The sequence below is a fragment of the Cetorhinus maximus genome, chromosome 16, assembly GCF_964194155.1.
Source record: "Cetorhinus maximus chromosome 16, sCetMax3.hap1.1, whole genome shotgun sequence".
Taxonomy (NCBI): Eukaryota; Metazoa; Chordata; class Chondrichthyes; order Lamniformes; family Cetorhinidae; genus Cetorhinus; species Cetorhinus maximus.
The window spans coordinates 75,894,489-75,908,437 of NC_135894.1; the positions used below are offsets into that span (position 1 = coordinate 75,894,489).

At 41.5% G+C, this 13,949-nt stretch overlaps 2 protein-coding genes across 9 annotated transcripts in view; one reads left to right on the plus strand and one right to left on the minus strand.

The window, feature by feature from the left end:
* The window catches only part of cmss1 (cms1 ribosomal small subunit homolog), a 330,497-nt gene that overhangs the window by 52,374 nt on the left and 264,174 nt on the right, over positions 1-13,949 (minus strand). Inside the window, exon 1 of one of the 8 annotated variants that reach the window (XM_078560122.1) lies at positions 591-659. The exons of the other annotated variants lie outside the window; for them this stretch is intronic. Within the exon in view, the coding sequence (XP_078416248.1) occupies positions 591-630 (40 nt within the window). The 5' untranslated portion in view covers positions 631-659. Of the gene's footprint in view, positions 1-590; positions 660-13,949 lie in introns of those variants that run through there. 8 annotated transcript variants of the gene reach the window in all.
* filip1l (filamin A interacting protein 1-like) overlaps positions 542-13,949 on the plus strand; it is a 257,274-nt gene continuing 243,866 nt past the window's right edge. Inside the window, exon 1 of the mRNA XM_078560103.1 lies at positions 542-672. The gene's annotated coding sequence lies outside the window, so the exon portion shown is untranslated. The remainder of the gene's footprint in view (positions 673-13,949) is intronic.

The following is a 13,949-nucleotide window of genomic DNA, read 5'->3' on the forward strand; positions in this document are numbered from 1 at the left end:
ACAGTAAGCCTTCAAAATTTTAATAAAAATGTTGCTACACTGCATGAAATCATGGGAATACTTTAAACTGTGCTAAAGATATTCAAGCAATAAAATAGAAATTAAATATTCGATTTTTTTTAAAAAGAGCATTTTGACAGACAATTGACAACCAAAGGAATTAAAATTAATATGAAAAGTGGACTACTCGATTTCATTAGCAACAACAAATGTGTATCAAAAGCATATGGTTAGCTCTTTCCAAGCCCTGAAGCCCTGTCTTGTTACATCTCTCTATGGAGAGGCTAGGTCAGCTTTCTGACAGAGCCATCTGCCTTTATTGTGCATAGCTCCACTGAAATGCGAGATAAATATAGAGGATCATTCCACTCCATGCCCACTGCCCAAGCCTCCGGACACAGATAGATCCCTGCATACAAGTCCAGTCCTTAAACAGGCAGAATAAAACCTATGTTCTACGTTCAAGCAAATATACCTCCTGTGCAATGTCGTCAACGAAAACTGGAGTAAGAAAAGGAAGCCAGCATAAACGTGTCCAACTCATTGTCTTCTTTTCTGAAGACTGGATATCTATAATACACAGGACTTACTGTAGCAAAACGTTGGATTTTGGGTCAGATCTGCAATCATAAGTCCAAAGGAGGAGGAGAAAATTCTACTTGCAGTCCAACAGTAAGCCCACCATATTGATTGTGGTTAGTGTTATTTGGCAGTAACAATTTTGCAAGTAAAATGTTGTGATAATATATTAGCAAGAAATGCATATGAATAAACACAATTTGTTGAAATTAATAGATGGGCAGTATTGTACATTAATGTTTGAGATTTCAAAATAATAGCATTATGTTGTCAACCTGATCAAGATTTTTTTTGGACAGAATCAGAATTGTAATAATCATTATTTTGCTGCCTAATTGTTGTGTACTCCATTTTATGTACATTTAAATGTACATTTTAAAATGTAAGATGTGACCAGCATTATTTGCCTCTTAGTTAAATACCAGCACCTACACAAAATAGCCTGTAGGGTTAATTTTACATTCAGTTAGAGTTTATTAAGGTGGGGGGGAGCTATTATGGGCGTTGTTTTCCAAATGGCTGGGCCATTCAAATATTTCTTTAATTAGTAATTAAATCCTTTCTGCAAGAGGGGTAGGCAGGACAGACATTAACACATTAGACTTAAAGTAATTTTAAAAAAGATTATACAAGGAAGTGAGAGGTAAATTAGAACACTTGTGTTTGTCAAGTTAAAAAATATCTGAAGTTATCTTTATTTCCCATTGTAGCTAATAATCCATGCATTTTCAGTGATCTATTTTCTTAGAGAATAGCCTCATTTTAATATTGATGGATTAGAAAACCTTTAGTATTCCATCATGAATATTGTGTACAAAGAATATTAAGGGGAAACGGGAAAGAATTTTAAAATGGTGATGAATTTGATGAATTAAGAAAGGTTGTTTTTCTGCCATCTTTTCTATTGGTGCAACATAAAGGAAACAAATAAATAAGCAATTCCGACTTTACTTCAGAAAAAGAGTTGTTAGCATATGGAGAAAATTGGTGAAGGTACTACGTAAATGCAATTTGTTGTCATTGTGTGTGGTTGAACAGGAAGCTTTAGGACTTAACGAGAAATTGACAAATGCCTGGTATCTAAAGGATTCAAACTTATTACATTTTATAAATAATACAGATATATGTTAGAGGAAGGAAATGGGCTGGTGAGATGGTTCAAATTTCTCTTGCCTGAAATATTTCACTGTGGAAGCTTTTCACTGAGTCAATGCATCACAGAGCATAGCAAAGATTCTGCTTAGTACTGCATATATAAACACTTCACTCTGAAATTGTCACAGTAAAGGAACTAATTAGAAAAATTGGCTGAGCGATTATATTTGTGTTGATCTGAAATTATGAAAAAACTGTAATTATCTTAAAAAGCTACTTGATTTGCAGTGCATTGTCAACCGTTCACTCTGAGGTTCTCAGATGTCCATCTGCTCTTGGTGAAGTTAACCCTTCGCTCCTAGATTGGGTTTTGTGTAAAGCTCGGTGTAGCACTGAATTATGGCTGCTGCATTTCATGCTTAAAATATTTAATAGCAAATGTTACCAAATTGCCAATTCACTAAATTGATATTCCACTATAACAGAAATAACAGCAATCACCCTGAACTCTTGGGAAAATAGAGGAGGATTTTCCTGCTTTCCTAAACATATTTCATATTTTTAGCCGCGGAATGAACACAACTTACATGGTAACTGGTTCTGTAAATTTTATCAAGCAAAAGCAATGAATTGTCAAGCAACCCACAGTTTTCTGTATTTTGCTTTCTTAATGCTTGACTTTTACTGCTAGCCAATGTCTATATTATACACATAGATGAAATGGACTTGTCAGAATAAATTTTCTCGGTGAAGTTTCGTGAAGTTATAATCTCTGTGCAGTATTAATAAATTAAATTTCCAACCACAAATAATGAAATCAAGGCAAAGTCTTTATCAAATGAAGGCGGCATTGGAATGAAGAAGTAATATCCTCAAACTTTTCAGTTCATCATTATTCATGTTAGTGCTGTCAATCCACAGAACTATAACAAAGTTTCTTTTTCAACAACACTATTGACTAAATTTACTCACTGAGAGAGACTTTTCTGGGTAACCTGTGCATGTGCATGTCAGAAAATCACATGGGTTATTTTAGAAGGAAGGAAAATTGGACAAGTGCTTTTTACTGGCATGCACTTTGACCTGCCTGCTTCAATAACATTTGTTGAACCCAGTCACATATGCAGGAAGATTCTCTTATCTAAATCTCAATGCCACTATCTTATAATTTATACACAAAATATCTACTTTGGCCACCAGTGAGAAACAAGCAATCAATCTCTTCTTGCAATTGCTATCAAAAATGAGTGAAATTGAGATATTGAGCTGATACCACGTGCAAGCTAAAGAGACATTGAATGTGCTGATCCATTTCTTCCCAGCAATCCCAGAATTGGGATTTCTCTCTCTGAATTACTACTTAATATTCAAACATTCACTGTCCCTCAGTTCAGATATCAAAGGCTGGCAGATGATTAATGTTGCTACCTTCCCAAAAAAATGAAACATCACTTTGGAAAAAATAGTTGAGTTTAAGAATTCTATTCTAATTGAAGAAACCAAAAATAAGAGGAGAATCACCAAGACCTACAATGTAATATACTTCATTTCCCTCAAAGTGTACCCAATTTCAAACACATCAAGTTATTAATGTGGAGAGTCAATGTTCTGTTTTGTGCACAGGTTCTGCCTTTTGAAGAATGTGACAAAATTACATGGGTCAAAAACTCTGAATAGATGTCCCCCCCCCCACTTAGGTAAATATAGTTCTCAAGGGTGCACTTTACTATCAACAAAATAATATTTCTGCAAAAAGTCAACTCTGTAATACCTACAGACTGAAGTAGACTATTGTCATACTGTATCCAATTTCCAGCATGACCTGAATCTGTGCAATTATGATTCCTTCGGGGCTAATTGCTTTCATGAATTTAAGTGAAGTGATGGGTATCTGTCCTAAATAAGTCAATCTTGTACTGTATGTAAAATGCATCACGCACTAAAGGAATATGAGTGCACTGAGAAATTGCTAAAGGGATATGATATTACATTTGAACAGATGCCAACCTTTATATGGCCTTGCAAGTGAACCATAGTATTTGCATTTACATTTTGTTCTGTACATTTTCTCTTTTAAAGATTTTGACTGCTGTCATACTTCCTCCTTCAGTTGGAAGGGTTGGCAATTGGGCCAGTTCGGTCTTCACAGCTATAATCAATTCAGCTTTATTACTGGGTTGGGACAGAAGCTAATGCAGGGTGGTACTTGTGCTAATATCAAGTTTTAGGTATTAGAGAAACAATGGCCAAGAAATTGAATGATGCAGGACCTGTTTTTCAAATTATGTGGCTTTCTATATTCTCAAAATTTTGGGCAGGAAATAAGAGGCATCCTTTACTCACACCTGAAGCAGATATTAGACCCATTGCAAATTCTGGCTGCCTCAAGGAAAGCAACCCAGGAATTACCTCCAGCAAAAATAGTTGTGAAAGAGGTGTAAAAGAATTTAAAAATCTAAGTTACTTACTTGTAAACAACTCCCCAGATTGCTGAAAGATCATCTGATGAAGGGTCATGAAACATTAACTCGGTTTCTGTCTCCACAGATGCTGCCAGACCTGCTGACTATTTCAGCATCTACTGTTTTTATTTCAGATTGCTGCTGCTTTTGGTCTCCTCTGCCCTGATCTCCAGGCCCTAGACCCTAGCCTCAAGTCTACCGCCCAACCCCATGTCCCCCCAGGGACCAGTGACCGTTCTCCTTAGACCATCACTTACCTTAGCATGAGCAGCAGCTTGAGCTTTCACTGCTTGGGGTCCCTTGGGACCTTTCTGCCTTTCAACTCAGTATCATGTCAAACAAATGACAAACTCCCCCACCCCGCCACCCCCCCCTCTCCAATCCAGTTCCCATCTATTCTGGCAAGTTTCTCACAGTTGAGTGGATTCCAACAACAAAGTCTGTATGGGAATAAGGTCTGATGCCCAACATCCGGGGCTCCTCAGGTCTCACTATTTGCATGCTGGGTAAGGGCCCAAACAGTAGCGCTCCCAAATTGCTGGTCAATTGAATTTTTGTTACCACTACTTCAGCTGAGAAGCTTTGGTTCCAATACAACCAACTCAATCATTACAGAAAATCTTGAGTTTTGGCACTTCTGATACAATACATTCTATACATAAAATTTCCTAAGCATGTATTATTTATTACTTGCTTAAAATGTTAAAAATACAAAGGGAGCAAAATAAGCAATTAGTAAGACTCATTGTTGCCTGATAAATTAATTGAAATTAAAATCCAAGCCTATTCTCTCTTTTTATCTTGGATTTTCCTTTTGATTTTCCCCTTCTTATCCTTCTTTCAAAAGGTGTTAGCTGCCTTCCAGCCACATCCAACTGATGCTCACTGGTTCTGGAATAGGGAGTATAGGCAGGTTTCTTAAAGCTGAGTTGATTCATCTTTAAACTAATATCTATACATTGACAGACACAAATTCAGCATTATCAATGCATAGCAATCAGGAGCAGCAAGACTGGCTGATTTCCCCTTGCCACCCCTTCAGCCTTGGGATGTTGGAAAACCCTCAGTGTTTGGCTGAGATCACATAATTCAGCACAATGAAGGATTGGTCCTGGGACCATTGTTCCTTTCAACTCAGTATTATATCACACAAAGTAATGACATCACCACCACTCACCCCCCACCCCAGCCGCACTCTCCAATCCAGTTTCCATCTATTTTTTTATCCAAGGCTAACTTACCCTTTAATTACTTCCTCTATTTTCGCTCATTCTAGTTTCATCTTACTATGCACTGTTTCCAAGCTCTGTTAATGCGTTTAAAAAGTAATCTCCCTCCTTCCATCCATATGTATGTGTTTCTGACAATCCTGGCTACCTTTACACACTGTATAATTGGGTAATTGTATACCCTTAATACTCAGCATATTATTCAGTTTTAGATATCTTTGAATCTTATGATAAGAAGCCACCTGCCCTAAAACATGTACAAACACAAATATGACATATATAACAGTGCAACCTGCACTATTTTCTTTTCAACAATACTTAGGGTGGAAGGACAGCCTGTTTGATCAGGAGTTAGAACCAGAACAGCTCCATTAAATGGCACGGCTCCCAGTTGTAGCCTAGCCCAAACAATATTGTTTGGAATTGTGTGAAGATGACCCTATCAATTAGTCTCAGAGTTATTTTCAAAGTCTTAGGCAACATGATTAGTTCAAGAATGGATTTCCCCTATAAGAGATTTGCTTTCTGCTTCCGGTGGCTGAAGCAGAAATCATTCCAATTTGGCTTGTTCTTTCCCATGTTTGATATTCCCATGTGGGAATGGTGGAGCTAAGAAGAAATGGGAAAACTAACAGCTTGGCAGCCTGAGGGATGTCAGGCATCACTGTGTCAGCCAAATAGAATTTTATGATGCCTCTCAAACTTTGAAGCTGCAATGCTTTATTTAACCATCCTTGGAACGTTTGATGGAATTCACTCGTGGAGGTCATGTCAGAGACAAGAAAAAATTTCCTGTAATTCACAGAATCTTTACAGCCAGCACTTAGCATTCTTACAGCCAGGTCATACCATGAATCCAAATTATCTAAGAAAAGATTAGGATGCACAAATCTGCAGGCCAAAAATAGTCATGACAAGAGATTCTCTCATACAGTCAAAGATGCAGTGAGAAATAACAGGAAAGAAGGAAATGACGGGATGAGGCAAGTAGGCTCCATTTTGAAATGTGATAATAATAATGTTCTGGAAACCTCCTTGGATTATAATAATTTTTTATCCAGTACTTGCAGCAGAAAGCAAATAATGGCTTATTTTGCTGTTCAAGAAGTGAAATCAGGTTTTGAAAGCCAAGACCATAAGGTACCAGCAGCTGGCTAAAATTGAACAGGTTTACCAATTATATTATTGGCTTTTAAAAACAAATACCCTACAATGACATAAATGTCAGCTCTTTCCAAAGTGTTTGCATACTGAATAGCATAATTTAGACTGAACAGATATCGTGACATGAATAAGGTCCACCCTGAATTGATCCCCGTGCTCTCAGATGTCCCCTGTACAGTATTAGCAGCTGAGTGCTTGGCTCAGATTTCAGGCCTAGTGCTGTGATATACTTAACACCTGCTGTGCAGTGATAAAGAGGCAGCACTCTGCCCAAAAGCAAGATACAAGAACATCGATTTAATTGATCTGATGTTTACAAGCCAGGTGTCATTTGTTCTACCAAGCACAAAAATAGCCCCCAGCACCATGTGACAGGTGCAGTAAAGTCAGGAATAGTGAATGAGGCAAATGACCTTTTCCTAATGTCACATCAAAGGATTGATTCTGTGATGAGTATACATCATGATAGATGTTCTCTCCCCCCTCCCACACCTCAAGTATTTTCCATGTGGAAGTTCAGGATGGCTTTGGTACAAAACCAGAGATGAGATGAAATGAAAGCATTCTAACCAATTACACTACTCAATCCTGGAAATATTTGGGATTCTCTTCTTGTGCTTCTAAATCAATCCTATGTATGCCTCACACAAAATGAACTTTCTGTTTTGCCTTTAAAGATTGAATGTTAAAGGGGTCAGAAGGTCATGTGTTTAGCACCCACTCTAAAGAGAAGACTTGGCTTCTGTTTGAATGACCGCTATTCAATTTTTGCAAGGGATTAGGCCCTTCATTTACATATGTAAGGCACCTATCATCTATTCCAGGCACTGCCACATGCCTGTAAAACGGATGGAACAAGATCCAGTTTCTACCCCCTTGAATTCTCAAAGTTTATAAATTACTCAGGCTTGATTATATATATTTGACTTTGCAATACCAGGTCCTGCTAAAACTGCTCACTATTCCAGGATTATCCTGGAAGCAAAGATAAGCCCTGGCTTCTTTTCGTGATTGAAGACCGTTTCTTTAAACCCCTCTCCCCTGTCCCCTCCACCCTCACCTCCAACAATAAGTGTGAGGAGCTCATGGATTTCTTTGTCACTAAGAATCGAAACATTCCGATCAGCTGCCTCTGCAATGACCCTCCCTTCCATTAGTCCGCCTGGCCAAACTTCCTTTAATGCTTCACCTCGCCCTAGCCCTGAACTTGCACCTTTCTCTAGTTTCTCTCCTATTTCACCTCAAGCCCTCTCTGAGCCTATCCTGTCCATGAGATTATTTCCTGATCCCATTCCCACTAAACTGCTGATCACCCAACTTGCTCTCCTGGCCACCATATTAACTGATATTGTAAGCCACACTCTCTCTTCAGGTGTTGTCCCTCTCTTCTTTAAATTTACTGCTATCACCCCTTCTCCTTAAAAAAAAACCCTTGACCCCTCCATCCTTGCAAACTACAATCCCTTCTCCAACCTCACTTTCCTCTCCGAAGTCCTTGAACATGTTGTCGTCTCCCAAATCTATTCACATCTTTTCCAGAACTCCCTCCAATGTGATTTCTGTCCCTGCCACAGTACCAAAATGGATCTCATCAAAGTCACAAATAACATCCTATGTGACTGCAGCATTCTTCTCAACCTGTCTGCAGCCTTTGACTCAGTTGACCACATCATCCTCCTCCAACACCTCTCCATTGTCATCCAGCTGGGTGGGACTGCTCTCACGTGATTTCATTCTTATTTATCCAATCATAGCCAGACGATTACTTGCAATGGCTTCTCTGGTATCTCTCAAGGATCTATCCATCCCCCTCCTATTTCTCATCTACATGCTGCCGCTTGGTGACATCATCCGAAGGCAGAGCGTTGGATTTCAGCTACACTGAGACACTCAGCTCTGCCTCACCATCACCACTCTTGACTCCTTCAATTTTGTTAAATTATCCGACTGCTTATCCGACATCTAGTATTGGATAAATAGAAATTTCTCCAATTAAATATTGGGAAGACTGAGGCTGTTGGTTTTGTCCAAACTCTCTTCCCTAACTACCAACTCTAATCCACACCCTGACAACAGTCTCAGACTAAACTAGTATGTTCGCTATCCTGGTGTCACATTTGACCCAGAGATGAGCTTCTGACATAATATTCATGTCATCACTAAGACCGCCTATTTGCACCTCGACTTCACCTGTCTCAACTCATTTGCTGCTGAAACCCTCATCCATGTTTTTGTTACCTCTAGATTCAACTATGCCAATGCACTCCACCACATTCTACCATCCGTTAACTTGAGATCATCCAAAATTCTGTTGTCCGTGTCTTAACTCAGGGCAAGTCCTGTTCCCCTCTCACCCCTATGCTTGCTGTCCTATATCAGCTCCCAGCTAAGCAACGTCTCGATTTTAAAATTCTCATCCTTGTTTTCAAATCCCTTCATGGCCTTGCCCCTCCCTATCTCTGTACTCCCTATCTCTGAACTTTCCTCCAACCCCACAACCCCCCGAGATATCTGCACTCCTCTAATTCTGGCCTCTTGTACATTCCCAATCATAATTCCTCCACCGATATAAAATAAAAACAGAAAATGCTGGAAAAACTCAGCAGGTCTGGCAGCATCTGTGGAGAGAGAGAAACCGAGTTAACGTTTCAAGTCCATAGGACTCTTCTTCAGAGGATGTAACTCTGTAGCTCTGAAGCTCTGCATAATTCCTCCACCATGCTGGCCGTGCCTTAATTTGCCTGGGTCCTAAGCTCTGAAATAACCTCCCTCCACCTCTCCGTCTCTCTACTTTGCTTTCCTTCTTTAAGACAGTTCTTGAAGCCTACATCTTTGACCGAGCTTTTGGTCATCTGATTTAATATCTCTTCATGTGGCATATTTTGTTTTATAATGCTCCAGTGAAGCACCTTGGGACTTTTCATTATGTTAAAGGGTCTGCATAAATATAAGTTGTTGTTGTAAGTAAAATCTGGCAGGGGTTTTAACCCCCAAAAATGGGATATTAAAATGTTAAAAATTTGAATTCCAGCTCCTATGAATCCATTTCTGATTTTAAGAGACAGGTCAAGAGGCAGGTAGGCGATTTAAATGTTACAATGAGGTTGTTTGCCTCATAAATCGCCACCATTTTAAATTTAACTCTGGCCAGCTGAGTTTTCCAGCCCTCAGGTCTAAAGGGAGGTGAGGGCTTCTGGATGTAGGAGGTAGGTGCCTCTCCACTTACTGGCAGGATCTAGTTTACTGCTTTGCTAAAATCTGCAACTCTTTGATCTCTTCCACAAGTCGTCTGATCTCGCCCACACCACTCCCCTGCCAACGCTAATAAACTCCTCCAAACTCCCATCTGCCTCTGGCCTTCAATATGCTCCAACCCAACCTCCCTGACACTATTTGCCTCTGTACCCGACCTCCCATTTCTCTCCCACCTCCAGACTTTGATCTTCCTGTCCACTCCTACTGCCCAACTCCCCCCTCCACCCTGACAGACAAGCCTCCCAGATATTGCGTTGTTCAGATTCCATAAGATTATAAGAAATAGGAGCAGGAAAAGGCCATTCAGGCCCTCGAGCCTGCTCTACTATTCAATCAGATCATGGCTGATGTGTTTGTGGCCTTAGCTTTCCTGCCTGTCTCCCAAAACCCTTGGCTCCCTGTTGATCAAAAATCTGTCTAATTCAGCCTTGAATATATTCAATGACCCAGCTTCCACTGGTCTCTGCTGAAGAGAATTCCAAAGACTAATGAGAAGAAATTCCTCCTCGTCTCCGTCTAATTTTGAAACTGTGCCTCCTAGTTCTGGATTCCCACACAAGAGGAAACATCCTTTCAGCATCTAACCTGTCAAGCCCCCTCAGAATTTAATGGGTGGAATCGTCCCAGATTTGCACTAAGTGCAGTAGCGGGCAGGTAATATTACGTTTTACCCACCGGCTGCAATGGCGGGCTTTCACATTGTATCGTCCCAAACCCGCTGCATTAGTTATGCGTTTTGGGGAACACGCCATTTCGATGGCAGACAGGCTCTCATTTGCTGCCACGCCATCACCTTGCCGCTTCATCACGTCATGCGCTATATTTCAAGTCCAGCCACGTGCACAGTTCTCAGTGCTTCCAGCCCACGACTATTGCAGGGAATATGTCACGAAATGCAAAAAGACTGCAGTCCCCAGGTTTAGTGATGCATCTCTGGAACGCCTTTTGGGCACTGTGGAGGCCTGCAGTCTTGTCCTCTACTCCTGCTCTGCCAACAGGATGGGCAGCGGCGTGACCAACCAGGCTTGGGAGGCGGTGGCAGTGATGATCAGTGCCTATGCTGCACAGAAGAGGTTGGCCATCCAATGCAGATAGAGGATGAATGATCTCATCCAGGCAGCCAGGGTATGCCAACCATCTCATCGCTCTAAACTCTCACAGTCAAGCCCATCACACATTCACTGGCATCTCACTCACTGCCAGCTCAAGGGACATCACCACCCATTCTCACGCACATACCCTCACATGTCTATCTGGCCTCATCTTCTCTGGAGTCCGCCTCCTCAGCCTTCACCATCTCGAGGCCACTTGCACAGATCAACATGTGCCTCCACACACACCTTGGGTTACCCCCCCTTCCCCAGTACAGCCCTCGCCCTGTAGCATCTTCCATTGCCTGAGGCCACTTCTCCAACCTTCGCCAAGCAAACCCTAGCCCTGCAACCATTGAAAAGCCACCCACATATGGCTGCTCTACTAGGTGGAGGCCTTCCATGAACCCTCCTAAAAGTGATGTGGTGCCGTCTGTGAAACCTGGTGCTGATGACTGCGAGTGCTGACGGAAGCAAGGTAGGCAAACAAACCTTGCAATCCTGAGTGAAGGGTAGCCTGCCAGGTCCACATCGCTTATGTGCTGTTGTGAAACACGTGGGCGTGTTTTCCTGCTGACGTGGGTGGACGATTCCGGCAAGCTGGCCTAATAATGATATGCAGAAGTATTACAATGAGGTTCCTGATGGCAGGAAACGCGGCCCAACATTGGGGGGCTGAGCGGACGATTGCAAACTGGTTTCACGGCGTCGTCAAACCGATCATGTCATCCTTCATCCCAGAAATCAGCCTAGTAAACATTCTCTGAAGAACTTTCAATGAAAGTATGTCCCTCCTTAAGTAAGGAGACCAAAACGGGTAAACAGTACTCCATGTGTGGTCTCCCTATTGTGCACTTCCCTATTTTTATACTCCATATCCTTTACAATAAAGGCTAACATTCCATTTGCCTTCCTGATTATTTGCTGTACCTGCATGCTAACTTTTTTTGATTCATGTACAAGGACATCCAGATCCCTTTAGAACTGCAGTATTCTGTAGTCTCTCTCCATTTAAATAATATTCCGCTTTTCTATTCTTCCTGCCAAAGTGGACAACCTCACATTTTCCCACAATTTTTCCCAAAAATATACTTTATTAATAAAATACATAAAATAACATTACAAAACATTTCAACTTGAAAATTACAGAAAGTGCAATAAAATTCAACTTGTCTCCCTGCAGCTTGTTCCACTCTGAGGTGCCTCAATATAACTGTAATACTTTTGATATTTACAATATACATTCCATGTCAGGCACACAGCCTGAGGGCAAAATATTTCAAACTGAAGATTACAGAAAGTGCAATATAATTCAACTCGTCTCCATACAGCATATTCCACTCTGAGGTGCCTCAATAGAATTTCAATACTCTTGATATTTACAATATACATTCCTTGTCTGTCTTACAGCCGAGGGGTTCAACAAAGTTTCTAGCCCTTCGGTGCACATTATACTCCATCTGCAAAATGTTTTCCCACTCACTTAACATATCTATATTCCTTTGCAGACTCTTTGTATGCTCCTCACAACTTATTTTCCTATCGTTGTATCATCAGCAAATTTGGCTACAATACCGTCAGTCCCTTCATCCAAGTTATTAATATAGATCATAAATAATTGAGGCCCCAGGATTTATCCCTGTGGCACTCCACTAGTTACAGTCTGCCAACCTGAAAATGACCCATTTGTCCTGACTCTCTTTCCTGTTCATTAGCCAATCCTCCTCGATCCATTCTAATATATCACCCCCTACACCACAAGTTCTCATCTTGCGCAGAAGCATTTTATCTGGCACCTTATTGAATGCCTTTACGAAATCCACATACATTACATCTGCTGGTACCTTTACCAACCCTGCTTGTTAGAACCTCAAAGAACGCTAATAAATTTGTCAAACACTTTCCCTTTCACAAAACGATGTTGAGTCTGCCTGATTGTAGAATGAGTATCTAAATGACCTGCTACTACCTCCCTAATAATGGATTGGAGCATTATCCCATTGACAGATGTTAGCCTAACTGGCCTATAGTTTTCTGCCTTCTGACTTTCTTGAATAACGGTGTTATATTTGAGATTTTCCAATCTGCTGGGACCTTTCCAGAATCTAGGGAATTTTGGAAGATAACAACCACTATCTCTGCAGCCACTTCTTTTAAGACCTTAGATTGCAAGCCATCAGGTCCAGGGAACCTGTCAGCCTTTAGTCCCATTAGTTTTCCTAGTGCCTTTCTCTACTGATTGTGATTTCTTTTAAGTTCCTCCCTCCATTTGGTTCCCTCCTTTTTTATTATTCCTGGGGTGCGTTTGGCGTTTTCTACTGTGTAGACAGATCCAACCCCATTCCCCCAATCTTCCCCAGCTCCAGACTCGAATCTTCCTCCTCCCATGCTTTCAAATACAATTTCTACCATCCCCCTATTTTCCACAGCTCTGAACTCAGATCTTCCTCCCCAGTGCCCTCCCACCACCCCGACTTCAGACTCCAATCTTCCTTCCCCTTCCCGGCCTCTCCGAACTTCCCGGCTCCTCTCCGCTCCCTGGCTATAGCCTGGTGCCTAAGGGCTGCCCACCTGCTAGGTAGCCTCTCAATCTGGCTGGTTGTGACTGGACAATTGAGACAAAAAGAATGGAAATCAGGTCCTGCTGTTATATTCATCAGGACCTACAGGAAACCTGTGCTTCTGTGGGTGCAATTTAATCTAGGGGATGGGGGTCTCGCCAACTGGTGAGAGCCCATATCATCTCCTTTGGGTCAGGCCTACCATCAGAGACGGGCCTTCCCCAAGAGCTGTCAGCCAATGGTAGCTCTTCATTGCCATCAGAGCCACCAGGGGATCGATAGCTGCTGGCAATGCACCCACCAGAGGCCCAGGATCCGCGAGGAACCAGGATATAAATGAGTGAGGCCCGGATAGGGGTCGGAGGTTGGGTTTGCAGGAGGGGAGGGATTGTCAGAGGCTAGGGCAGTGATAGTGGCTCTCAGTGGACCCCCCACCACTTCTCGATGCCAGGTCCTTCGATCAGGGACTAAGCATCTAACAATGACGAACCTCCAGGAGCCCGCAAGTAAACA